General features: G+C 57.2%; 1 protein-coding gene across 3 annotated transcripts; it reads right to left on the bottom strand.

Annotated features, from left to right (window-relative positions):
• Positions 1-889: 889 nt before the first annotated feature.
• On the bottom strand, positions 890-27,084 carry KRT80 (keratin 80). Of its 3 annotated transcripts, XM_036018978.1 has the most exons (11): positions 26,922-27,084; positions 21,985-22,093; positions 21,240-21,643; positions 15,613-15,821; positions 11,107-11,167; positions 10,742-10,837; positions 4,964-5,128; positions 4,349-4,474; positions 3,476-3,696; positions 2,961-3,016; positions 2,697-2,835 (listed from the first exon to the last, which is right to left on the bottom strand). In XM_036018978.1, exons 2-11 carry the CDS (start codon positions 22,022-22,024, stop codon positions 2,711-2,713), a joined length of 1,503 nt encoding a protein of 500 aa, XP_035874871.1. In that variant the 5' UTR covers positions 22,025-22,093; positions 26,922-27,084; the 3' UTR covers positions 2,697-2,710. The 3 variants fall into 3 exon arrangements, with proteins under 3 accessions (XP_028388932.1, XP_028388931.1, XP_035874871.1); XM_028533131.2 differs by lacking the exons at positions 21,985-22,093; positions 26,922-27,084 and having other exon boundaries at positions 890-2,870; positions 21,240-21,712; XM_028533130.2 differs by lacking the exons at positions 21,985-22,093; positions 26,922-27,084 and having other exon boundaries at positions 948-2,835; positions 21,240-21,845.

Raw genomic sequence — 27,084 nt, 5'->3', positions numbered from 1 at the left:
TGGTCTTCCAACCAGTGGGTTGTCTTTAATCCATGATATCTGAGCAATAACAATAACATCACCAATAATCCTTTACATTTGCTCAGCTGTTACAGTTCAGAGTGCTGGAAGCAAGAGATGTGTCATTCCTGATAGGAGTGAACATAACTATTTTCAGATCCTCAGTTTTTACAGATGAGGAAACTGAGGCTTATCTGTCTGTCTCAATGCTTCAAAGTCCCTTCTCTGTCCCTAAGATTCCTGTCTTTGGGACACCTGCTCTTCCTTCACCCTATCTATCTTCGCACTCACTTAAAGCCCCACTTCCTCCAGGAAGCCTGCTCTGATTCTCAGCTTCCCTGCGTAAGTCCCTCTCTTCTCTGACCTTCTTCACCTGTCTAGGAAGTCCAGAATGGCTATCTTAAGTAGTTAGCTTCTCTCTCGAGCTGACTGCCAGCTTCCTGAGGTAGAGGAGTGGGGAACAATTGCAGGTATGCTAGAGCAGGGCTGGGCTAGGAGAAGGTCCTCAATCCTTCTTTGTTGATCTAGCATTTGATTTGGCAGGATTAGGCCTGTACCCATCAAAGTATATTCTGGGCTGTGCCAACCCCCGAAGTTGTGCTGGAGAAAGAACCTGCCACTGCCAGGAGGAATCCCTTGTCGATATGCTTGCTAAGGTGGCCACGTGGTACCTGGACATGTCGGGAGACACTGGGAACGTAGGTCAACACTTTCATAGGATGGTGGGGCAGGTGACCTTTCGTGTCCAAGTTGCATTGTTCTGAAGGTGTAACTAGGTCTCTGGTCCCCTTCCCCATAATTGGAGAATTCCCAGAGTCCTGCAGTCGACCTGTTTGACCAGTGACTGATCAATCCCAAGAGGGGAGATAAAAATAGACACATAGCTTTATCCATGAACAAATCTCAGTATTTTATTCATCCCTTGGCAGGGAGAAAGGGGCTTCGCCCCAAGGTAGTCAGCCAGTTGGGGGGGGTGGCTGGGATATGTGTTATCTATTCAAATAGTATATAGCACTGATTATGCAGAGACAGGAAGGGAAGCAATAAGTTAAAAGCCACATAAGTTATGAAAAAATATATTTTATATATCCTGTATCCCCACTGTGGATTTGCTCCCTTGGAAACCAATAAATAGGCAGAGAAAAAGCAGCAATCAGCACCCTTTAGGGACTTCAGGGATGAGTATATGTCTGAGTTCCCTCCAGCCTGAGAGTGTTAGTAGCCCTTCAGCGCCCCCCAGAGGCCTGGAGGACCTTGAACCCTGGGAGGAGCCAAGGTCTCTGGGAAAAGGAGATGAATGAATCAAAAGACAGGCTAGAAGAGGAGAGGAAGTAAGAAGAGAGGGAAAGAGAGGAGGTGGCTTGTGGAGTGGGAGGCTAGAACTGCCAAGATCCCCCCCCCCCCCAATCTCCAAAGGTGAGAGCCGAGAGGAAAAAAGAGGGGGACTCCTCCCAGCCCCAAATCTTGTTGGATGCAGACTCTCTTTGGCTGTTACTGGGGCTCCCCAGCCTGACCTCCCGGCTCAGAGTCTCCCAGACCTTCCTGGACTGTGCCTTCATCGTGGCGCCGCTGGAGGCAGGGCAATGGGCAGGGAAGGAGATGGGCGGAGGGGGCAGAGAAAGAAGAGCTGTAACCCCACAGGTATAGGGTGTGCTCGGGCTCCTTGATGAATGCAGGAGAGGGCAGGGCCAGGCTTTTGGCCTGATGGGGGGAAGGGATTCATGGGAAATGAGCCTAGGGTTTCATGGCAGGGGTGGGGTTAGGGACCTGGTACAGCAAAGTCAGGTTTCAGGCTGAGAAACGCCTGGGCGGGGCAGGGGGGTGCAGAGAGCTGTGATCCCAGGCAGGGTAGTGAGCCCCAGGATGGCAGGGAGGGGGAGGGAGGATCTGGTTCTCCTGCTTGGTCTCAGGCTGCCGTCCAGCCTTCTCCCAGGGAGCTCATCACGGCAAGAATAGCTTCTGGAGAAAGTGCTGGGAGCTGCTTGGGCAGCCTGTCCATTTCTGACTGTGACCTACTTGGAGGACCCCGCGGGAGGAGGGAAGGGGCACAGGTGTGTTTGGGCTGACCTCAGAGGTTCAAGCTCAGGTCCCAAATGCCCAGGGTGCCTCTTTCTCTTACTCCCTAATACTGTCAGGTCTCTGGGGAGCCCAGCTGGTGCAGGAAAACCAGGGGCACCCAGCCCCCAGCCCCCCACCAGGACCTCCAGACATGGAGGTGGGGGGAAGCAGTCCTCACCAGTGCCTGGTCCCTGGCCGGGGCTGGGTGAGGGCACCAGCTCGGTACAGAGGCTGAGGCAAGGCAAGGCCAGGCTTGAGATGTGAGTTTAGGGCAAGGGTTGGGCAAAAGGGTCAAAGGGACCTTGGTCAGAGCCCTCTGTTGGGGAGGAGTCTCAGAGGAGCAAGAAGGTGGAGATAAAACTGACCCCATTTCCAGTTAATCCAGCCAGGAAACAGCCGGCTAGAAGGTTGGAAGGGTAGAGCTGTGAGATACTGATATGGAGTGGAGTGACCTTGAGTAGCTGGTGACAGTTCTGTCCCACTCCTGGCACCCACAAGAAAACACTCACTGCTGTGAGCCCTTCTCAGTTCAGAATCAGGTTTGCCTCCTCTCCCAACCTGGAGGCTCCAAACTGCCTTCTCGAGTCTAGCTTAAGACTCTCTTGCTGCAGTGGAGTGCAGCGTGGTCTGGGGCTCCTGGGGCCCAGCTGCCTTACTCCGAGGCCTCTGACTCTTGCAAGAGGAACTTCTCTGACATTTCGGTGATTTTGATCACGGGGCCTCTGCTGCTCTTCTTCTTCTGGGAGGGAGCTCTTGCAAGGCGGGACTTGGAGGAAGCTACAGGGAACATAAGGGGTCGGGGAGGGAAGGGGCTGGAGGTTTGGGAGCCACTTAAAATGATGCCTTTAGGGCCATGGTCCCCATACCTTGTTTCCCTCCCCACCGTGGGCAAGGAGACTCACCGGCTCTGGATCTGGACTGCACAGTGCTGACCATGGTGGCTGAAGGCATGTCCATCCTGGGAAAGGAGGCAAATGGTGGGGTGTGAAGGCTTATGTTCCCCTAGGATTGGGGGCCTGGGGACTGGCAGGTAGAGGGCAATTCTTGGTTATCATTTCCATCCCCGGGCTGCTTTGCTGGCTAGCCAGCTTGTCCTCTTGTCCTCTGTCTCCTCTCCCCTGTGTAAATGGCTAACATTTATTGAGCACTTATTTGAGACAGGCATTTGCACGTGGAATCATATTAACCCTCCCCACCCCAGGTGGGACATGTTTATGATCAGCCTATTTTCCAGATAGAAAAACTGAGAAATTAAGGAGGTGGGTCAAGGCCCCAGTTTGTAAGTGACTGAGCCAGGACAGGAGCCCAGGCCTGCCAGGCTCACAGTGTCTTGCTGGGGGTGGTGCCGGCTTTGTGTGGGGCTGGTTCTCCAGTTCTCCCTCTCCCCCAGCTCCACCCCGCTGTCTCCACCCCTCACCTGATCTCCTCGCCCTCCACCAGCTTGCGGTAGGTGGCAATCTCAATGTCCAGGGCCAGCTTAGTGTTCATGAGCTCCTGGTACTCTCGGAGCTGCTTTGCCATGTCCTTCTTGGCCTGCTGCAGGGCCTCCTCCAGTTGGGCCAGCTTGGCCTTGGCATCCTGGAAGGCCAGCTCACCCTGTTCCTCGACCTCCTTGATGTTCTCCTCCAGTTTCAGGCACTGCAGCCAGGAGGACGGAGGGAATGGGTCAGCGAGCACGGGTGGGATGAAGGGAGAGGGCCAGGGCCAGGAGCCCACTTCTGTTCTGGGTGGGGGTGTGTGGGGGGGATAGAGGGTTAAGAAAGCCATTCCTGGGTGTGCTGATGGGTTGCACTGAAGCAAGAGGGAGTTCAGAAAGATCTAAGGAGACACTTTCCAAAGGCCACCAAAGAGGAAAGTACCCCAAGTCACCAGAGGAGCCTGTCCCAGCTGTCCTTACTGGGTAGCACTTGCTCTGAAGGCTCACCCTGGCTGGAAACTGGAGCTTAGGCCTCCACTCCCTTCTCTCTGCAGAGCTGGCAGGGGGTGGTGGGCTCTGGGTGTGTGTGGTGAGGGCTCTCTACTGTTCCAACAGCCCTGGCCAGTTTACAGAGCAAGCTCATGTGATTCTCACAGCCATCTCAGGAGGACAGGTGAGGAAACTGAGGCACAGAGGTGCTAAGTGACCTGTCTAGGTCACTTAGTCAGGTCACTTCCTCTTGCATGTACTCAGCATGTGTGTGTGTGTGAGAGAGAGAGAGAGAGAGAGAGGGAGGGAGATGGACAGACAGACAATTGTGTGCCTCTGTTCTTCCCTGCTCCCCCCCCCGGAGGTGGGTCCTCCAGAACTCACGTGACTCTTGACAGAGAGGATCTGGGACCGGAGCTTCTGGATGCGCACATTGAGGTCAGCAATCTCACTGCGGCTGCTCTGGAGGCTGTTCCCAAACTGGGCTGAGCAGGCGGCCCGCTCCTCCAGCTGGAGGGCGTGGAGGAGAGTGGTCAGGAATGCTCACTGTGTCCCTCTGGGCACCTTGTTTCTGGCCCCTCACTGCTCTTTTTCCCCCCATGCCCAGCCCCCTTCCTCTGCAGCCACCACTGCAGGCCAGCCTCCCCCTCTGACCCCCCCTGCTGACCCCACCCCATCCTCCTACTGGCGGCCCCAGACTGAGCCCCACAAGCTGTGCTCACACCTGGCCTAGCATTGCTGGGTGGCAGCACCGTCCTGAGTTCCTGGAGGATACAGACCAGGGGCTTTCCCAGCCCACATCATCCCTCGGTACCCAGAATCACGCTGAGCTCTCCAGTTCTCCATGTCTGCCCGTGAACTGACTACTGTGATCTCCCGCCCCCGGACTTCCCCATTCCCCTTTCCAGTATCTCAGCACACACTTGAAGGGGACGCCAGCCATCACTAGTGCGGCCCCTCCTGACTGCCGCGCCCCACCCTGCGTGCTCAGCCACGAACCTGCCTCCTCGAGTACTCCTCCGCCTCCTCCAGGCTGCGAGCCGCGATGGCGTCGTACTGCGCCTTCACCTCCTCCACGATGCCGCTCAGGTCGATGTGGCAGCGCCTGTCCATGCCCACGGTCACCGACACGTCCTTCACTTGGGCTGCCAGGTCCTTCAGCTCCTGGCCGGGCACAGACGTGGAGGGCTCAGGGCTGGTGGGGGTGGGGCCGCCCCCCATAGTCCTTTCATTCCCAGGGTGAGTGGAGAGTGAGCTCCTCTGTCTTTCGGAGAGACGATCAAAGCGTGAAAGCCGCTGGCCACGCCTTCCGCCCGGGCTCTAGAGAGGCAGCTCGCCACCCCACTCACACACCCTCTGTGCTCAGAGAGACTGTAGCTGAGCCTGGGGAGTCTGTACTTGCCGAAGGGGATACTCCTCACCTCCAGCTTGCAGCCCCGTAGCCGTAGACTGCAGGGCCCAGCTGGGTCAGCTAGAGCCTTGCGGGCAGCTGCGGAGGCCAGTTGAGGAAAGCCACCCCTCCCCTGCCTGCTCGCTGCCTAACCCCGCCCACTCACGTCGGTGCTGATGAGGACCGGCTCCTGGAAGGGGAAGCTCGGACAGTGGCAGGTGTCCTGCAGCCCCTCCGGGAGCACCCTGTCTCTGCCCTGAGGCTGGCAGGACCCTGAGTCCAGGGGCCAACTGACCCTTGGGGGTCTCCTGACAAGGGGTTTTGGTGGATCTTCAAATGAACAGAAATCACTGAGCAAAAGCAAGGGAGGGCTGGACCCGTGTCTGAATAAGGTTAACGGTGCCTGCTGGCCCACGCCCCACCTGTGTGGCCCCTGGTCACCGATGGAGGTTGACATTTCCCACACGGAACTGATCTCCTGGCCAGAGCTGCTCGGCTGTGGACAGTCTCAGAGATGGAGCTCTGGGGTTTCCTCTGGCAGCATGCTGGGCATGCAGAATTCTAGATAAAGCCCTCCATTGGCACTGCTAGCCCAGGCCTAGGGGGTGGCATTCCTTACAGCTCAGGAAAAGCCCGAGACACTGTCAGAACACTCTGGAGGAGGGCTTCCCACCAGCGTGTAAGGATCAGCAAGACGGCTGACAGAGCAGCCAAAGGCCCTTTCTGGAAGGAGGCAGGGTAGCAGGAGCTTGGTAAACAGAAGCAGGGAACGGAGGGTTTAGAACATCTGCAGACCTGCTCAGACACGCCAGCCCCTGGGGCATAACAGCGCTGCCCTGGGTGGCGTGGAGGTGCCCCCATGCGATGGGCCCCTGGGAGGCTGTGCACCTCCGAGTTGGCAAGAATTAAGCTGAAGTACAATTTAGAGCTTCTCTGGGGGAACAGAGCCTCAGGGGAGGTCACCAGGGAGGCTGCCACATGGGTGCCACCCTTCCCCTCCTTGTGGCCCCCAGGTCAGCATAGATGGTGACTCCGAGGGGTCACTTAGTGCTGCTCGGTAAAATGTAGTAATGGCCCTGGGCTCTGAGTACTACCCTGTTTTATAAGCTGGATAGCCCTGGCCAAGTTTTTAAACCTTGCCAGGCCTTGTTTTTTCATCTGTAAAATGGGCATAATTATAGAACCGAAAACAGCTAAGGTTTACAAATACTACCATGTGCCAGACACAGTTCTAAGGACTTTGGGTTAGAGCAACACAGTAAATCCTCACAACAGACCAGTGAGCTAAGTGTTATTATTCTCCCTTTGCTATAGAGGGGGAAACTGAGGCATGGAGAGAGAAAAGAACCTGCTCGAGTTCACGTAATTACTGAGCCAGGGTTCAAATCCAAGCTGCTCTAATGACCAAGTCCTCTTAATCATTATCCCTGCTTCACAGCGTTGTTCGGATTAAATGAGATTATGCCTGGAAAGCACTTATTAGCAGGGTGCTGGGGATATCATAGGCCCTCAGTAAACAGTAGCTAGGGTTACTGTGGTAAATTGCGAAGGTGATGGAGCCGGGGGGGGAGGTGTCCAGGGGCAGCGCAGCCTACCCCTGGAGGAGACTCCCCAAGGTGACATGAGAGCAGGCACCAAAGCAGTGTCCGCACGGCCACAGCGGGTTCTCTCTGCAGCACTCAGTGTCCCAGGAGGTGTGCCTGGCTGCAGGGGGTTGTCCTCGGATTTTGCAGCTAATCTCTCTGGAACCAGAGTTTGTGGGTGGGGCAGGCCGCGTTCTGGCTGGCTGCAGCCGGGCCCCAAGTGCATTCAGGAGCTGGAATGCATCTTGGAAGCTGAAGGAGAATGCGAACCTCGGCCAGCCTAGGCTTCTGTCCCCAGCCCGTATTCCTGGAGGTGAGTGAGGGGCTGGGGAATTGCCCAGGAGGCTGCAGCATGTAGATGAGGCTCCAAGCAGCCCATGGCCTTTGGCTCCTGGGAAAGGCTTTCAGGCCTTATCCCTGCCTGTGTGCCCGTGTGTGTGTGTGTGTGTGTGTGTGTGTGTTTGGGGAGAGGAAAGAGCTGTTTCCTGGGATGCGGAGGTGGGCTTACACATGAGTAGTCCATGCTTTGCTGATCTGGTGTCTGCTCCAGAGTTGAACCCAGAGTGTCCAGCCCTCCTGGCGCTACTCACGTCCGTCACGCTTCCCTCCCACCTGCGGTGGCGTGGCTGGCCCCTCCTTCACTTAGCCTGCCCTGTCTGACGTGGCAGCCACTAGCCACAAGCAATCGCGAGAACCTGAAGGGGGGCTGGTCAGGACTGAGGTGGGCTGCGAGTGTAAAATATGCACAGGGTTTTGAGGACTTAGTAGGAGAAAAAAGAATATAAAAGAGCCCCTTAATTTTTAAATATTGATCACATATGCTCATATACTTGTATGAATATATACTCATATTTTAGATCTATTGGGTTAAATAAAAATGGTTATTAGAATGAATGTTCCCTGTTTCTTTCACTAAAAAGTATGGCCACTAGAAAAAAATTAAGTATTACTAAATTATATAAGAATGTAGAAAATTACTTAAAATATACGATGTATGTGGCTCACATTATATTTCTACCAGTGCTGCCTTAGCGACTTGCTGGTGTGGGGAATCTTTTTAGCAGAGTCAGCACTGCCTTCTCAGTCTGCGGTGGCGCGTGGAGAGAAATGCAGCCCTCGAGTCCCAACACCACCTTGCACCTTGCACGTAACAGCAGTAACTGCTCTAAGGCCCTGCGCAGGTCCTGAGCAGGCAGGCCCTTCTCCACAGCCATCTCATAGGAGCACAAGCCAAACCCTCCACTGCCTCTGAGCACCCCTCCCCGCATCCACCAGGGCTGCCCATCACACTTAGCGTAGGGTCCAAGGCCTTACACGGCCCCGGCCAGCCCTGCCCTAGCCATGGCTGCTTCTTTTCCTTTTCATCAATGAACTCACTTCTGCCTCAGGGGCTTCACACAGCTCTTCCTCCTGCCTGAAGCCCCTCAGATCCCCACTGGGCTGGGTCTTCTCAGCCTGGGCCTTCTCTCACTTGCACCTCCTCTGAGACGGCCCCTGACCTCAGGGTGTAAAGCTTGCCTTTCCCTCCAGCACCACTGCATCACCCGGTTTCTTTGCAGCCCTGCACTTTTCACCCTCCGAAATAATCTTGCTCAGATGTTTCCTTAGTTGCTTATGACCTGTCACCTTAGCTAAGCTGTACCCCTCAAGAGCAGGGGCTATGGCTGTCTTGCTCACTTGCTGTGAGAGCAGCGTCCGGCACTAGCAGGCACGTAGTAAATGTTTGTTACATGGATGAGTAGGTTTAGTCCTCATCGTGACCCTAGGAGCCTGCTACTATTTGGTGAGGAAGCTGAGGCGCAGAGTGGAGAAATAACTTGCCCAGAGTCACAGAAATGGTAAAAGAGGTAGAGTCAGGACTGGGGTCTAAGGGTCACAAACTCTAAATGGAGCAGGAGCTGAGGAGTTCTGTGGCCATGACTAAGGCAGGGCTCAGGCATGTGGCTGGTGATGCCGGCCTTCCTCTAGCTCTGTCTCCTTACTTGCAGGGCCTCTCTCCTGGCTCAGAGTTCAGGCTCTGGGCTCGCTGAGACATGGCAGAGCAGAGTGGAGGGCAGCTTCAGCAACACTGGTCCTGCTGGTGTTTGCCCGGGCTGCACCCACAGTGAATTTGGGCAGAGGGACCCTTAACCCACTTCTTAAGCCAATCATTGGTGCCACACAGGGCCTGGCCTGGCTGTGGGGGCTCTGCTGGGGACGAGCAGCTGCTGGGTGTGGCTGAGGAGGGCGGTCGGCCTGAGAGGGCTGCCTGCCTGCCGTCCCCAAGGGCTGTGATGCTCTCTCTGCTCTGCAGCCTCCTGCGGCCGAAACAGGTCTGGGGCTCACGGAAGCCCCACTGGGGACGGAGCCTGCTGGAAGGAAGTGCGGCCTGCTGCAGCTGTGACGCCCAAGCACCCTCTGCGCAGAATGAGGCCACGGGGATGTGGTCAGCAGCCGCTAGAGCCATTTTAGCAGAGCTTTTCAATTGCGGTGGTGACTCCCATCTCTGCGCTGACCTCGGCTGTACTGCCGTAGCTGGGCACCAGTGGTTTGCAGCATTCCCCCTGATATTTATAATTTTCTCACTTACATTGAAATCCTAAAATTGATTTTTAGAGAGAGAGAGGACGGGAGAGAGAGGAACACTGATTTGTTGTTCCACTTGTTGAGTCACTCACTGGTTGAATCTTGTGTGTGCCATGACTGGGGATCGAATCCGTAGCCTTGGTGTGTGGATTGGGACAAGGCTCTAGCTAACTGAGCTACCTGGCCAGGGCCTACAGTAGTATGTAATTTTTTTTTAATCCTTACCCAAGGACATTTTTTACTGCTTTGAGAGAGAGGGGAATGGGGAGAGAGACAGACAGACAGAAAGACAGACAGACACTGACTTGATTGCCTTCTCTTACTTGCCCTGACGGGAATCTAACCCACAACCCTTCAGTCTATGGGACGATGCTCCAACCGACTGAGCCACACCGGCCCGCACAGTCTGCAGTATAGAAGCTGCTGAGTCAGTCATCCCCAACAATGGTGCTGCCTACTCATAGCTGCATTGAAGCATCACCTCCTCACCCTTGAAACAGGAGGGGCAAAGAGGAGAACACATGTCCCAGAGGATGCCCAAGAGGCAGGGTGGAGTGGAGGGGTGGCGTGCAGCAGCCGGCAGCAGGGCCCATCTGCTGACCGCACTGGCGGTGCGCTGGCCCCGCTGGGCCGCAGTCCCTCTGAGAGACGCCAAGGACTTAGGGACAAACGAGAATGTGTCTGGACACTCCTCTGTCTGCATTTACTGGGGTCATTTTTGTTTGGCAGAAGCTAGTATCATCTGGGATTCAGAGAATCCGACTGCAGGTCTTCCCTGCCTTGGCCCCAAACAGGGAAGGGGTGAAGTGCCTGACTGTCAGAGCTGGCACTGTGGGTGCCTGCAATTTAGGCTGCAGGCACCGTTTTTAGTTCAACAAGAATGGTTGTTCAGGCACCCTGGTCCCCTGCTCTGAGGCCACCTCCTGACCCTTGTCCAGATGCTCCTGGTCCCCTACGTGCCCTCTGCACTTCAGCACAACGAAGGCATTGGTTCCCCCTGAGAGAGAGGCCTTTTGGGAACCTGCCTGCCCATGCTCCATGCAATAAGTGACGAGGGGACATGTTGGATTATTGGCAGCAACGCACTGCAAGATGTGGTTTAGGAAATTGTCACAACCGAGACCAGAAACAGTGCCTGTGAAGGTTCCACACCCCGCTGGACCTCTTGCCCACCCTGCACCCATTGGCCAGGGGTCGGTCAGTTCTTGGCCCAGCAGGACACGGGCCCTGTCTCCTCACCTGCTCGTAGATGGTTTTCATCAGCTCCACGAAGCTCTGCAGGCTTTTCAACTTGGTCTCCAGTTTGGTCCGTCGAAGACACTCAACATCCAGGTCCTGGGGGTGGGAGCAGTGGTGAGTGAGGGGAGGGGGAGTCGAGGGGTCCCAGGACAGGAGCGAAGTGGGGGGCCTTTGCTTCCTGGGTGAGATAGGGGCGATTCCCAGAGGAGGCCTGGCTCAGAGCCTGGGAGGGGAGCAGGGCGGGGACAGGTATCTCTCTGTGGTCCTGGGACCCAAGCCTCCAAGGGCTTTGCCTGGGGATCCTGAGGGAAGGCAGGCAAAGGGTCCATGAGGAAGGGGCCCCTGGGGCAGGCGGGGCAGGCTACCTTCTTCAGCTGGACAAAGGTAAACTCCATGTCTGTGCGCTTGGAGATCTCATCTTCATACCTGGGAGGCGAGGTGGGTGGGAGAGACAGAGAGAAACAGAGAGAGAAAGGCTGCTCAGCTGGATGTGGTGGGAGCTTGGGGTTTGGTTAACCCCCTTGGATGGGACTTAGGGCTTCTGCTGTCCCTTTTGGTGCCTTGTGATAATTAGAAAAAAGTGATTCTTCCTTCAGGTGGATGGAGCCCCTCTTCTTCTATGACACGCCCCCCTCCCCCAAGATGTCCTGGTGTTGGCTCTGGGGAAGCAGGCAAACCTGTTCTCCTTCCTGACCAGTGGCCCCGTCCTCTCCCGGCGGCATCTGTCCCCTTGCCTCCTCTGCTCCACATCTACCTCCTCCAGGAAGCCCCTCCTGATTGTGTAGCCTTTTCACCCTGCTACTTGGTTCCCTCATCTGTTTTTTGTCTCCTCCCCCAGGGTGTCTCGGTTTCTAACAAATGGTGCCTTTGGTCAGGTCTGCACCCAGCATCCTGCCTACCCTTCAGCCTCTCCCACCTCTCCCCTCCCTGCAGCCCCACCCTCCTTCCCTCTATCAGACAGTAGGACACCATCCCCTCAAGTTCCCTCTGGAGGGAGGACAGGAAGAGTGTGGACTTCACAGTCCGACAGACGCCCAGTGTGGTTTTGGTTGGGCAGGTAACTCCACGCCTCCTTCCGTGAATCCCTGGGCTACCAGGTATGTGCCTGTGTGCATGTGTGTGTCCACTCCTGATGCAATGACAGACGTGGGCAGTCAGTACTCAACTGAGGTGAGTTCCCCCTCTTCTCAGATGTGCTTTCTCCTTCCTCAGGTCCATCTCATGTTGCAATAAGGGCACAGTTGTGTGGGGAGATGGGCCCCCCGGGCCCCTGACCTCACCCTCTTCCTCTAGTCAAGATGTATGTCTTGTCCCTGCAGGTGGGTGTCCACCGGCCACTGACTGCCCCTCTCAGCCTTGCCTGCCTCGGCGGTGCAGGGATTCTGTGGCTTCCTGTCTCCTTCCCTCCTCTCCGGGGAACACCTGAATCACTGGCGGCTCTAATTACAGCCGCCTGCCTGCCCCAGTCCCTGACCTCACAGCAGGGCAGCGTCACCTTCGCCCACATCCCCTGGCTGGACCCGCCACCCCTCAGGCCTTTTCTGCCGCCTGCCTTCCCGAGGGGAGCAGATCCCGGGGCGACAGCCCGCAGGGCGCTCGGGTCTCTGAAACTCAGTGTGCCGGGTGTGCACTCTCTCTCGTCACTGCCTTGGCTTCCAAAAGCCTGTCAGGGGCTCTGAGGGTGCAGGCGAGGGTGGCGGGGTGGAGGGCTGGGCTAGGGAGACTGTTCCGCAGTCTAGAACTTGCCAGAGCGAACGAAACATCCAGGAGGCTTTGCCTGCACCCTCTCCCATGACCTTCAGAGGCCCCATCCAGGCAGGCCCTGTTGGTCCCATTTCACAGATGAGGAAATGGACACCCAGTGAAGGGCTTGAGGCTTGTGTGTGTGCTGGTTAAGCATGGGCCACAGATCCAGGCTAGCTGGGCTCCAGTCCTGCTTCCTTGCTAACCAGCCGTGTGACGTTGGATAAGCCATTATGTGCACCTCAGTCATGGTAACAGTGATGTCGTGAGGATGAAATATGTAAACACACGAAGTGCTCACAATGGTGCTCGGCACCCCCTCAACCCACTGCCACTGTTACCACCTAAGCTCCATTCTCTGCAGCACCAGGCCCGGCCCCCAGCCCCTCCGCCTCGGCCCCCAGCATTGTCAGAGCGGAGCCGTGGGAGGCCTCACTGCAGAGACAGGAGGCGAGGGTGGTTTTCTGCACATCCCCCATGAACCTCTGGGCTAGGCTGCTTTGAACTGGCTTCCCTCTGGGTTGTGGGGTCCTCTGAGGAATGCCCTGCCCTGGGTATGGGGTCTGAGGAGCCCCAGTCTAAGAAGCTCCTTACTGACTGGCCCTCCCCACACAAGCCTGGTGGTCAAACCTCTCCCTTTCTGCCACCCCTCTGAGTGGCGGGGTTCGGCCTGTCTGGGGGCAGGACCCTGGGCAGAGCTGTCCAGTCGGGGTCCCTCTGAGGTGTGAGACTCCTCCTCACCCCTTACTGCCTTTCTCATCCTTCTGTGCAGTGAACAGCTTGCACAACTGTGTGCAGTGTACCTGAGTCACTGCTGTGGCCTTGGGCAAGCCGTTCCCCCAGCTGGGCTTCTGCCTCATTCTCAGTAAGCTGAAGGGTTGGCTAGCTGCTGCTTGGGGTCCTGGCTACATCAAAGCTTTGGAGAGTCTCCATCCTTACAGATGCCTAGGTGATGCCACATCCCCCATTTCACTCCCAATCTGAGAGCCGGCAGCTCCCAAACCCGTTCTCAGCCCTTTGCAGCTCATCACACCCACAGCACCCCGTCTCCCTGACTTGTTTATTTCTAAGAGTGAAGCTGATCTCATCGGCCTTGGAGAGGCAGGGCACACCCCTCCCCCTCAGGGCTTGGCCTGGCGCCTCCTGGCTTCCCTGGGCCCCCAGGCTTTGCACAGCCAGGCTGCTGCTTTTCAGGCTCTGGCCTGCAGACCCAGAAGCCCTCCGGCCGGGTGCTTCCTCCAACTCAGGTGGGTTCCCTACCAGAGAGAGGAAGGGAAGCTCTGAGCCTAAATAGTAAAATCAGGTGGCAGATGGAACCAGGCAGCAGGCCAAATGAGGGGGCTGAACCAGATTAGAACAAGTAGTGTTTGTACAGAACTTCCAGTTACAAAGTATCTCCATGGATATGATCTGGCTGGGCTCATGGGAGCAGCCTCTCACCCTGGATGACAAAGATTAGGGATGGGTTTCAGCACGCTTGCCTGTGTGACGGAGGACAAGCCCCTGCCCTCTCTGGGACTGTGTTTCCTTCCCCACCGAAGGATGATGCAGGGCCTCCCCTCGCTCTGTCATTCTCTGATCCTCAGAGGGCCAAAGACCTGCTAGATATCAGTGCAATGATGTTGCAGCAGATTCTGGTGCACTAACACCATTTCCCTCACTGTGGTCAGATGGGCAATCAGATGCCCTATGTGTTTCCCTAGGACCTGGGAGGACAGGGCTGGGGTAGAGTGGCCTCAGGTCAGAGAGGGGCCCAGCCATGAGAAACAGCCATGAGAAACAGCCTGGGCCAGGGCTGCAGATCATGCCTGTTGGCTGGAAAGTTCCAGGCAGATCCACAGAAGAAGAATCTGAGGACCCAGAGTGGGGAGAGTGTCCTATGTGACCATGCCCTCTGCATGTGGCCTGAACAGAGGGGGTCGTGCAGAGAGGCGGTGGGCAGACTAAGTCCCAGCCCAGGCCCTTGGACAGGTGGTCCCCAGCCTCCAGCCCTGCCTGGCTGGCTGCTCTGGAGACAGCAGGGCTCACCTCAGTTCATCAGGGTTCGGAGCAGGACCCAAAGGCTGGAGGAGGGGGCGAGGGTTCAGCCACAACCTGCCCTCCCCTCCCCTTGGCTGGAGACCAGCCCTGAGGAGGGGTGTGGGGGCACAGCCTCTGTGCTCTGCCCAGCCTCCTTGTCCGTGATGCCCTGTCCACTGTCTGGTCTCCTCTGAGCCACCTTAGTGTACGGTCTGCCTTTCTGGACTGGCCAGTTCAGTCAGCAAGCATACATCAAGGATGGCACAGTGCACGGAGAACATCGGACTTCTGGGGGCGACGAGAGTGGCCATTTACAGCTGTGCTGAATTCTCGACCTCCTCCTCCTCCCAGCCCCAGCTGGTATCAGCCAGCATCCTTCCCTCTGCACACAGGGGGAAACGGAGGTTTCCCAGGTAGGGCGCTTGACCGTGGTCACGAAGCTAGGGTGGGATGGGGTGGGAGTAAATCCCTTTCAGTCTACACCCAAGACTGAGTCTTGAACCCCTGGGCGGTTCTGCCTGCCAGCCTGCCCCTCGGAGTTGTGAAAGCAGCCTGCAGGTTGCGGCTGTCTCCCTCATCTCTCTGGACCCCCCTGAGGTCAGCGCGCACCACACACGGAGGATTGCTTCTTTATTCTACACAAACCCACTGCTCTGGCTTCCGCCTGCACTTGCTGCCTTCCCTTCCAGCCCAGTCAAGAGGGAAATCCCAAACTGTATCCAAAGCAGGGGCCCATCTGTTGCTCTAGCATTGCTAGTGGGATGTGCAGGCAAGAACAAGAGCGTTTATGGACACAAGATGAGGGATAGGGGACAGTGGCTTCAGTGGTGCCCAGGGGCCAGCAAGCTGCCAGAAACCACAAGACTAACTTCCTTGTAAGGGTCACTATTTCAGGGTCAGGGAAGTGTGGATTCACTGCTATATCTCCTCAAAATTTAGAATGTTGCCTGACACATAATAGGTCTCCAAAAAGTATGTCTGAAGTAAAGAAATGTTCCTTAAAGAAGTTTCCTCTTTTTTCTGGCTTGACTGTGCCAGGACCTTGCACCTGAGCGCAGGCTGGTCCCCACCCACAGTCCCTGCCCACGGCCCTGTAGGGTGCACTCTACCTGACTCGAAACTCCTCGACTTTCTCCAGCATCTGCAGCAGGTTGGCTTCTAGCTGTCCCCGCTCTTGGCTCACTTGGCGCAGTTCCTCTTGCAGCCGGCCCTCATACTTCTCGTAGAGGTGCCCAAGGTCAAAGGCAATGGAGCCCTGGCCCTGCAGGAAGCTCCAGCGGGTCTCCAGCAGCCGGTTGCGCTGCTCCAGGGCCTGCACCTGGGGGAGCAGGAAGGCTTCGGTGAGAGGGCCAGGCTCAGGCCCGGAGGCCCCAGGGCAGCCGTTGGGCCCCCACGGGGGCTTCCCTGGGACGTGGCAGCTCATCTGCTCTGCGCACGCTGCCAGGGCCGTCACTCAGCACATTCAAATGTCTTCTCCAACTACTGATTGTTCAAACCAAAGATAGTGAGATAAGGAGGGCATCGAAGAGGGGTGGAGCCAATTAGCAAAGGTTTCCCAGGGGAGGAGCAGGGCCAACTAGGTAAGGGGAGGAGGAACTAGGGTGTGAAGGTGACAGGCTCTTGGGGCCCTCCTGGGGCTTGGGTGGGAGACCCCAGGGAGTGTGAGGTGTCACAGGCCCATCTGCCACCCTCCTCGGCAAGCCCCGTCTCATCTTGCTTTGGAAACTCAGCAGGGTAGGGCCTGGTTAGTACTTAATGCTAATCTTCCCAGCAACTGTGGACCAGTAGACTCAGTTTCCCCAACTAGAAGCTGGGGATGACATCACCTGCCCACCTCCGAGGGCTGTTGGGAGAAGAACCTGGGATGTGCTTTGGAATAGAAACAAAAGCCGATGATTGTGTGGCTCCTTCTGGGTGTCAAGCCTGTTCTGAAGCCTAAAGTGTTTATAACTCGTTAACTCCCCCAACGATATTGTTATGAGCTGCACTCTACAGATGAGGAACCAAGGCACAATAGAGGTTAAATAAGTTGCCCAAGGTCACAACACTGGCAGGTGCGGACTCCAGCAAGTTTGGGTTTAGAACCTTTCACCCACTGCAACATCTGCTGTCTCCTGCGGGGTGGCTGTGCGCCCTGGGATTGCCGGCCCTTGTTTGCTGGTTTCTGCCTCTAGTTAGGCCAGTTTTTCCTTGAGGGCGAAGACTGGGGGCCTCTGGGCTCAGTTGCTCCTCTCAAGCTCTGCCTCCTTCACACTCTCCTGCTCAGGCGGCGGCAGGGGCTCCCACCATCCTTTGCTCCCATCCCAGCCACCAGCAGGCGATTAGGCTTCCTCTTGAGGGATGGCTGGCACCCGGCTTCTGGACAGCGAGGGCTGTCGCTGTCACGAGGGTGCTGTGATAACCGGCCCAGGGATGCTCCCTATGACCACAGGTGAGTAGGTGGGCCTCTTCTGGCCCGCCGCTGGCGCCAGCTCCCGGAATCGCAGTTTGAAAGACCAGAATCACAGCGAGGAGCCTTTTGGAGCAGGCGATCTGTGCCCTTCACTTACAGAGGAGGAGATGGAGGCCCAGGGCAGTCAAGGGACTTGTCCAGTGTCACATGGCCACTTGGTGGCCAAGCTTCCCAGACAGACCCATTTGATGGCGGCTGCCTACTCTGGACCTTCGTGGATTCCCTGTTCCTCCTGAGTGAGGGGGCCAGGTGGGCCCTCCTCTCTCTCTCTCTCTCTGCCCTGCCCATATCCCCAGTTTTCCCTGAGACACTCTGACGCCCTTGGGAAGTCCTCCTTGACATTCCCAGTGACGACGCCAGAAGGAATGATGGATGACGGCCACTGTGGGCTGTCATGCCCCTGCTCACCTCCCATTTGCACGGGTAAGTTCAGCTGGAAGCTGACCTAAGCCTGCAGTCTGCGATAGTTGCAGCCAAACAGGTTCAGTAGGAATGGAAGTCAAGAGGGTTTCTGTCTTACTTGTGTGTGTGAGTTTTTTGGGGGGGAGGTATCTGCTCGCCCCACCTTCACTCCGTTTTGACAAGCAGGAGCCAGTGTTTACACTGAGGGTGGGGTGAGAAGAGAGATGTGAGGCTCCTCCCTCCACCCATAAGCAGCAGAAAAACCCCTGTACACCGGGAAGTCTTCCCTACAGTCTAACCTGAATCCCCTATGCTATAGCGCTAGCCTGCTGGGAGATGGAGTGCATTTGGCCAGCCATTCCAGCCAGATGGCATTTTGGCTGTGGGGGATATGAGGCAGTCCCCTCCCCCACTGTCCTGGGGGGAGCTGCCTATTGTCTCAGTGTTTGGGAATGAAACTGAACCCCCACCCGAGACTTTCCCTGCAGAAAGCCTCCTCCCTCTTGGACAAAGACCTAGGGAGGTGCCAAGTTAATTGTCACCATCCTCCCAAGGCTGCTGAGCACTCACCTATTATTCCCCTTCCTCCCCATTCTGGCTGAGCCCCCCTGCTCTTAGGTCACACATTGGCAATTCTAAGAGGGGCCTCAGAGAGCAGACCCCTGGTCTACTGGCCCAGAAGCACAGAACTCACTGTGACTCAACTCCACAGTACTGGGTGGCCCAGACCATGTTGGGGACAGGTGTGTTTTTTGTAGGGAACTGAACAGCCCAGGTCCCCAGCCTGTGGGCCCACACTCTAGGCAGGGGGGTGCACGGGGTGTGTTCCTGGGGCAGGCAGGTCCTAGTCCTCAGGGGGGGGAGTTTGTCAGATTCCCTGCCTTCAGCCAGAGGTTGGCTTCGAGTGGGGAGCCTCAAGGTCTCTGTCAGGAAGGGCTGGTTTGCGACTTCCTGCTGACAGGCAGGGGGACGGCTCCAGTGACTTCCAGAGGCCACGCAGGCCTGGGGGAAGATATTGAGCCCATTTCTCTGACTCCAGGCATTTCGCCAGCCTGTCTTCAGTTCCTTCTGGAGAGCCCACTTGGGCTGACTTCGGGCAGTCCTTCCTCTTGTCTCATCTGCACCCCCTCCCAGCCAGCAGCCTCTCTGCTGGATGTTGAGTTCCTCTCTCCCAGCTTCCCTCTACCTCCTCTCCTGCTGCAGCTTCTGCTCATCCCCCTCCTCTCATGGCTGCCACTGTACCAGTCTTTACACTGGCGTGAGCTCAGGGCCACCCTCGGAGCAGGGGGTTACGTAGACTGCAGAGAGGGACACACAGCCTGCGAGTGGCAGAGCCAGCACTGCTCCAGGGCCTCTTGCCAGCTCCTGGTCGTCTTCCCACCAACCCTCCTCCTCCTCGGCGCTCTGACTTCTCCCAGGCCTCAGAGGGACGGAGGGGCTGTGGAGCTGAGGGCTCTTGACTGTCCCTTCTCTTTGCCTAGATCCCCCACCCCTGCACTGGTTAGGGCACCTCACCCCAGGCCCATACACCCATTTTAAGCCCTGTGCTACACCCCTATCCACAGAGCTCCTCCACCCCTCCCTCCAGCAGGGCCCCTCCCTCCCTTTTCTCAGGCTCCCGCCAGGAAGAGGCTAACTGGGCTCCAGAGCACCCTGGGCTGGGCTCATTTATGGTATTTTTAATTTAACAAACAGAACACACCTGGTACATGATAAATCCTTTATAAGTGATTTTCCGTAAGTGATTTTATCCCATTTGATTATGACAAGTCCATTAAACTGACGTGCACTGAGGCACAGAGTTTAAATGATTTGCCTGAGATTACACAGCTGGTCAGAGGTAGAGACAGGATTCAAACCCAGTAATTTGGCTCTGGATTACACCCTCTTAACTGCTACCTGCTTCCACTCGGGTCCTCGTGGCCTTTACAAGGGGAGAGAGAGGGACTCGAGCTAACAAATCTTCTCCAAAGAGCTGACGAGTCAGCTGAGACTCCTGGGGAAGAGGCCCAGCAGTCAGGTCCCCCAGAGGGCTGGCACCAAGGCTCCCTTCCTCTGCCCCGAAGAGCACCTGTCTCAAGGCCCACGCATGAGGGTTGGGAGGCTCCAGTTCTGCTAAAGACCTTAGAGGGCATCGCCCTGGCCCCTGGGCACAGGACCCCAACTGCTTAGGCCCCCTCCCTGTGCCTACTTACCCTCCTGTCCCCATGGCAGAGGCACTGGGTAATATCGGCCCTGGTGTTCAGGGAAAAAGCCACCTATCTGAGCCAAATTACATAGCTCATGAAGCATTCCTTTTAAGGGATTAACCTGGTTTTGGAGAGGAGGTGGTTCTGCAGGGACCTGCCTCCTCAGGGCAGTGGGCTCTTCTCCTAAAGCCAACGGCCCAGCAGTGCAGGGCTCTGCTGCCAGCCAGAGCTGGGGGAGGGGAGACTTCACAGCCCTCACCCAGGCACTCCAGGCATGGGTGCCACACAGGAATGCTGGCCTGGGCACATGAATGGGAGAAAGAAATGGTTCTGATCTCAGAGACTGCTGGCTTTGTGTCTCACAGACCTGCATAAAAATGCAGCCTGTAGACTTGCTGGTTAGATGACCTTGGGCAAGGCACTTAATCTCTCTGGGGGGCAATCTCTTCACGTGCTTGGTGGGGGAACTAGCCCCTGGGGGCGTTGCTGTGTAGGCTAAATGACACAGGTCTGCAAAGTTCCCACAGAGAGCCAGGCATGATTGCATGCTCCAAACGTGTTGCTTTCTTCCCTCTGCCCCTCTCTGGGAGCACCCCCCTCCTGGGGACACAAGAAACATGCAGAGGAACCCAGAAGCAGGGAGGGCAAAGTGCAGGCAAGAACTGAGTCAGGGCAGAGGGCTGGGGCTCTGGTTTACTGGGGGTGGAGGGAAAGAAGGTTGAGTTTTCCACATCAGTAAAATGGGCATAAAGTGACTTCTTTCCTAAGATTGTTGAAGGAAAGAGAGGTAAATAGGGAAGCACCCAGCACAGTGCCTGGCACATAATAAGCAATTAAGTAACAGCCGCTCTTAGTACTGTGACTATTTTTCTTGGGCAGGGCAGGAGGGAGCAGAGCTGAGGGCTGGTCAGGAGAGGTTTCTTGAAGGAGTTAAGTGAGGAGCAGGTTTGGGAAGTGGACAGGACTTCCTCAAAGCTCTGGAAGCCCTTGCCCTGGGGTGGAGGCAGACGCGAGTGCCCAGACCAGCACGCCGGCATCCGGGTCTAGGAAGTCAGAATTCTGGGGACCCACTCCCTCCACTCAGGTGGGTGCCTGGCCGGCTGGGCGGCTAGCCAGCTGTTTCTGACTCGCAGCATCCATCTCCCGCATTCCTATCTCTCGACTCCACAGCTGCACCCCACTCAGCAGCCTACTTCCTTCCGGAAGCCCCTGCCTGCCCCCTCCTGCACACACGCCTCCTTGTCTCGCTCGGCTGGTGCTCCTTACTCCGGGAAGGCTGAACAGGGCCAGAGGCCTGGACGGGACAGTGGACCCTTGGGAGGTCATCTCCACTGTCCATCTGCTTCGGAGCAGGACTGCAGACCATGCCTTCATCAGCCATTTCTAGGACGGACATCCTCTTGGCCAAACCCGGAGCTCCTCTCCAGCCCATGCCAGGAGAGGGTGACCCGAGGCCACACAGCGCGATATTATCCAGACATCCCTCAGAGGCCGTCCTGGGGTCTCTTTCTCCCCCTCTGCCAGCACGGCTCAGGGACCTCCCTCCACATCTCTGCTCCGAGCTAGCTTGCAGAGCTAGCCACGCCGGCTCCCGATTGGCTGGGCCCAGGGGTGGGGCATGATGCTCCGGAAGTGCAGAAGAGCCTCCCGCCGGTCCTTGGTTTCAGAGCCCCCCTTTCCCACTTTTGCTTACCTTGCCAATCAAGGAGGCAAACTTATCGTTGAGGACCTTCATCTCCTCCTTTTCCTGGATCTTCTGCTGCTGAATGGCTGGGTCCACCTTCAGGTCCAGGGGCACCAGCAGGCTGGGGTTCACGGTCACCTTGGGGATGGTGCCGGCCGACCAGCAGCCCGTGAGGCTGCGCGAGCTGAAGCCCGGCCCGGGGGCTCCGCAGCTGCCCCATTCCGAGGTCCCAGGCCGGGGGCCGCCCGCTGGAGTCACCTCACAGCTGCTAAGGCTGCTGAAGCCAACGACGCAGGAGCGGCAGGCCATCGCGGCCCCCGGGCCTGGGGCGCGGAGGGTGCGGAGATGAGCGAGGAAACTTTTGCGGGTGGCGTCGGCAGCTGGCTCCAGTCGCAGGCAGGGCAGGCTGGGGACTGAGGGGCAAACACCTGTCGTACAGTGCTCATTAGCTGCAGGAGGGCGGGACGCCTCCCAGCCCGACCAACCTGTTAGATGACGTGATGCTCTGGCCCCGCCCCCGGCACCACTCCTCCGGGCGGGGGGGGGGGATCTGCCTTGCCGAGGGGCTGTTCACAGGCCCCCAACCCAGCAGGGTCTGGCTCCAGGGAGGGGGCAAGTTTGGGCTGGCTGGGTGGGGGTGGGAAGGCTGAGAGAGGAAGGGGTGATTCAACAAGGAAGGAGAGGAGAGAGCGAGAGGGCGCGCGCCTCTTGCCTCTCACCGCAGACCTCACTGCATACCTGAAGGCTGACGTACCTGGGCCCACATACTTCTGGAAAAGATGAGGCAAGCGCATGCCCTGGGCTCCGAAGTGTAGGGCAAATCTTCCTGAGTGTAGGGTTGCCGTCCCAGGCACCGTTCCAGCCTAGCATTGGAAAACAACACCTTTATTATATATTTTCCAGTTGCCCAAGAGTCTCCCTGGCTTATCTTCTCTTCTTCTTCCCTTTCTCCTTCCCCCCCTCCTTCCTTTGATCAACCATTTATTAAGCACCTACTATGTGCATCCTACTGTCTCAGAGACTGGAGAAGAAATAGATGGTCATGGCCAAGAGCCCTTGGCTTTGGACAAGTGAGACGTGGGTTTAAGACTGGCCTGACCTCCAGCAGGTTACTTCATTTCTGTCCTCATGTGTAACGTGGGGATGAAACCATCAACCTCATAGGAGGTGGCATGGGCAGAGAGCATAGCAGGGGCTACCACCAAGTCCTCAGTGAATGGTGGCTAAGACCAGTGCCCACCTTCTGGGGGCTGAGTCTGGCCGGGAAGACAGCCATGACCAAATGCAGCCCTGCCTCAAGGGCTATGAGAATGTGCCCTTGTCACCCCTCCCATGCCTCCTTTCTCTCTTCTCCATCTCCCCCTGCTGTTTCATTTTAAATATGAAGTAAAAATAGAAAGACAGCACTTTGCTCCCACAGAGCCAGGATGGGGCAGGAGAAGGCTCAGCCCACCCAAAGCGCCCCCTCCCTCCTTCCTGGAGTCCCAGAGGCCTCAGCTTCCACTCCCATGCAGTACCAGCTCTCCTGGGCCTGCCTCTTCCTTCCTCCCTGGCCTGGTGTCCCTGGACGCTCTCGCCCTGGCTGGCGGGCTCTGTGTGCCCTCCCCGGACCTGGCACACCACCCCAGGTGGCGGGGTCACAGCAGAGGAAGAGTGTGTCTAAGACAGAGCCAGGCAGGCAGGGATAGAAGAGATGGCAGCCCCCCTCCGGGCCTGGAGATGGAGCCGCTGCTGGGTCACATTGCCCATTCCAGGCCTCCTGCCTCCCAGGTCAGACCACTTTCTCACACAGTGTGCCGTTTTGACTCACTGAGGCACAGGAACCTGCACCTAGGCCATGAGTCCATCCTGAGGCTGGATCCCTGGCTCTGAGGCTGGGGGCGGGCTGGCGAGGCCCTTCTGGGTGACTGGGTCACTGCAGTGGTGTCGGTTCCCACTTCTGACCCTTGCTGCCTCATTTGGCACCCGCTTCCATGGCCCACCCCGGTGTCCCTGACCTGGTATCTGAATGGCATTCGGTCAAACTCAGCACCCTGCCCTCCCCCACCCCAGCTGCCGCGTACTCTGTGGGTGAACGGGAGGGCAGGCAATGGCATTCGGGCCTCACTGGTGGTGACAGCTGGCAGGTCAGGTATGTCCCAAATGCTTTACATGGATTAGCTTCCTTAATCCTCCTGGCCACCCCACTTGAGGTGGAAGCTTTAATTCTCACCAGCCTGATTTACAGCGGAGGACATGGAACCTCAGAAGGTTCATTGCCTGTCTGAGGTCATGTAGTCTGTCAGTGCCGGGTTTAAGCCCAGACACCTGGAGCCATGAGCTTTCCCCTTGTCTTCCTCTGGGCCCGGTGGCCGCTGGAAAGGACACTGGGTAGAGAAGGCAGCTCTCTTCTTACTGTCTGGGGCTCAGTTCTACTTCCTAACTTTTCTAAGCTGGATGGCCAATTCCTCGAAGTGCCTCTGCACAACTTCAGTCTGCTGACTCCCCCTGACCTCTGGTCAGCCTCTGAATGTAGATAGGTCACAGTGCATTGCTGGTCCTCGGCTTCCAGGCTGGCAGTGCAGGGCCATCGTGGAAGGCAGGGGCCTGGACCCTGGGCAGCCTTCCTCGGTGGGGGGCGGGGGTGGGGGGGGGTCCTGGCCTCTTGGAAGCATGGAAGTCACACTCCCAGGGGCTCTGGCCCAGGGGTGGGATGTGGGCCCCACCCGCTGCTTCCTCGCTGGCCCTGCAGTTTCTCTTGGGAGCTTCCAGAGGGACGTCTTTGGCTGCCATGGTGTGGCTGCCCAGCAGGAAGAGCAGCCGAAAGGCCCCAGACAAACACAGCTCCACCGAAGCACCTCTTCCCCACCCCTCCCCTAGCTCCACCCACACCTCCCCTCACTCCTGCACTGGCATCCTTGGGGGTCAACTGTCCAGGTCCCTGCCTTTCCACCCTCAGGGAGGACCTGACCTGACCCTCTTCTGGCCTTGGTATGGAGCCCAGATGGCGCAGCAGCTCGGGGAGCAGGAAGCCTGGCGGGGATGGGAGAGGGAAGATGGAGGTGGGTGAGATCGTTAGTCTCTTTGGGGATGTTGAGGGGCCTGGGCAGTCTCCAAACTCTGCCCGAGTGTGCTCACAAACAAGTCTGTGTGGGCCTTTGGGTGGGGTGTGAGCTTGGGTGACTCCAGCTGCAGACCTGCACCTTGTGGCCCTCTGGGACTCTGGAGGCCTGTCCTGGTTGGTCCTCACATAGTCAGGGACAGAAACCCCCGTCCGCCTCCCTCCACCTCGAGTCCTCCCACTGTGCCTCGGTTTCCCTGTGACTGGTGACAGTACACAATGCGGATCTTTCAGGATACAGAAAAGGCAGAAGAGGGGTGAGGGCTGGCCAGAGATAAGGAAGGGAGGGGCTCGGGCTGCGCTGCCCAGAAGCCTCCTGAAATTGGTCCTCAACGAAGTAGGGGGGCGTTTCCTCATTTTCTCTGCTTCCTCCCGCCTTCCATTTCTCTCTTCATGTCACTCCTGCCCAACCTCTGCCCTGTCTCCCTCTCATCCTCATCCGCCTCTTCTCTCTGGCCTCCCTGTCTTCCTGTCCCTGTCAGAGTGTCCTGCCCACTCAGAGTCCTGGCCCAGGGCTCCTCTCTCAGCCCCGGGGAGCCTGGCTCGATGGCCTTATGGGAATGGCATCCCTGTGTCACAGTTTCAGCACCTCCTCTGTGCCTGGTTCCCTTTGGCTGGAAGCCTGGCCCGTGGAGCCGGCAGGCCTGGAATAACGCAGCACAGCGACGCATAGTTGTGGGGTGAATGTGTCAGTGAGCACATCCCAGCCTGGCTGGGGCTCTGGGGTAAGATGTGACTCTTGGAGAGATAGGCAGGAACTCTCTGGGCAGGGAGGAATCTTAGCTTCACTCCAGGGAATGATCACAAGGTCACTCCACTCCTCCAGGAAGCCTTCCCAGATGAGCCTGCTCACGTTCCCGTCCATCTCCCCTCCTCTCTCCTAAACGCACCTCTACCTCTATGCCCACTGGGTCGGAGCCCTCTCCCTGATGAGGCTGGGAACTCGGGCCTCCTTTCTTTGGACCGTCCCGTTGAGCAGGCCTGTCCTGAGGCCGCAGGAGGGAGGCCCTGCCCAGTGGCCAGGTTCTGGGAATGGGATGGCCTAGGACCAGGGCTGAGGGTCTTTGGGCAACATGTTGCTGTGTGAAAAACATTTCTGAGGGCCCCAGAGCTGGGGATAGGGGAGCTGAAAGTACATTTGGGATGGGCAAGGGCCAAGAAAGGGAAAACTAACAGCAAAAATAGAGAAATGAAAACAGTGAGCGTGAAGCCTCCTCTGCATGGAGGCCGGGAGAGGCACTGAGCCTGGGGAAGGGTCTTCGAGGTCTTCCCAGTGGGGCCAGGGAGCAAAGGCTTGCAGGCAGAGGGAGAGTTGCCCAGGACGGGGGAGAAGTGTGCTTCAGGCTGCGGGAGCAGTAAGAGCCGTGGGGGTGAGAGAGAGTGTGCGTGGATGGTGACGGTGACGACAGCCAGTGTCACTGCTGCGTCAGAGGTGCTACGGAGCTCAGAGGAGCAGTGACTGATTTGGGGGCCCGGGAAGAACACGGTCATTTCATTAATTTGCATAAAGTCCTTCAGTAGCTCCCCTCAGACTATGGGATAAAGTCTAGAAGATTCCTTGGAACATCAAACAAGATCCTTTTGCACCTGTTGCCTTTCTTCCTCTCTGTGTCTCAGCTCCTCCACACCTGCCTTCTCTCCACATCCGCTGCCAATTTCCACCCCCCAAACTGGCCCCATTCCCCTGAAGCTGCCGAGTGATGCCAAGTGTCCGTGTTGGACAGCGCAGGCTCGGGGCACTTCCATCACTGCACGTGGTTCTGTTGGACAGTGCCGATCTGCAAAGGAGGTGTCTGAGAGGGGCCAGGAGGCTGCAGACTCCTGGAGGCTGTGGAGTGCTTCAAGACTGACCAGGAGGGCAGCAGAGGGCCATGGTAGAGCTCTGGCCCTGGAGACAGGAAACCTGGTTTCTGGTCTGGGCTCTGCCACTCCTCAGCTGTGTGGTTTGGGGCCAAACGCTTGGCTTCTCTGGGCCACAGCGGTTTGTAGTATTAGATTGTACCGGCCACCTGGATGATTGATGCTTTTTTTTTTTTTAATTTCTGTTTTCAAGTTTAGCTCATCAAAGGTTTCTCCAACTTTTGCCAACCCCCTTGCTGTGCCAGGTGAGCCAAGCTCCTCAGCCAGCTGCATGCTGGGGAGGTTGGGCAGGCGTGGATATTCTATAATGAGGGCAGGCCTCTGGAGCCAGGGAGAGGTAAGCGCAGGCTAATTACTCTTTCCGGCCTTCATAGCACTTAGCCCAATTTGTAATGATTTGTTGTGGGTTGTTTACTCGTTCTGCCTCTCATGTGAGTGCAGGGACTGGTGGTGCTTTTGCTGCTTCCGTGTCTCAGTGCCTGGCACAGTGCCTGACACAGTGCCTGACACATAGTAGATGATTGATGACCGTTTCTTCCTGAAATGACTAAAAGGCCACCTTTCTGCACAGGGCACTTGTTCCACTGTGTTGCAACGCAGGGCACAACATCAGGAGTTTCAGATGGATAGGTGGACAGACCCCAGGTGGGTTGCAGGAAAGTCGGGGTGGCGAGTCACCCCCGCCCCTGGGGCCGGGGCTGGAGCCCGCCCCACAGGACTGGGCTGCTTACGTGCCAGGCTGAGCTGGGCTGACTGGGATGGGCTTGCGGTTGGTCTTAGGTCCTCAGCCTGGGGTGTCACAAGTACCACCGCTGGTTGACTCCCAGAGGCCTGGCATTTCTCCTTCAGTTCCTGCTCAGCATAGGGTGGGAATTCTGACAGTCTTCTGCCATG

Source organism: Phyllostomus discolor, chromosome 2, assembly GCF_004126475.2.
Source record: "Phyllostomus discolor isolate MPI-MPIP mPhyDis1 chromosome 2, mPhyDis1.pri.v3, whole genome shotgun sequence".
NCBI lineage: Eukaryota > Metazoa > Chordata > Mammalia > Chiroptera > Phyllostomidae > Phyllostomus > Phyllostomus discolor.
Note: the sequence above shows the minus strand (reverse complement) of the source record. Positions and strands in the feature narration are given on the sequence as shown.

Coding starts and splice junctions, on each gene's coding strand:
- KRT80 (XM_036018978.1), bottom strand. CDS start 22,024: ATGCGCTTGCCTCATCTTTTCCAGAAGTATGTGGGCCCAG. Junction 3,697..4,348: donor TCCTCTCTGTCAAGAGTCAC/GTGAGTTCTGGA, acceptor TCCTGGCTGCAG/TGCCTGAAACTGGAGGAGAA. Junction 2,836..2,960: donor GCAGTCCAGATCCAGAGCCG/GTGAGTCTCCTT, acceptor TGTTCCCTGTAG/CTTCCTCCAAGTCCCGCCTT.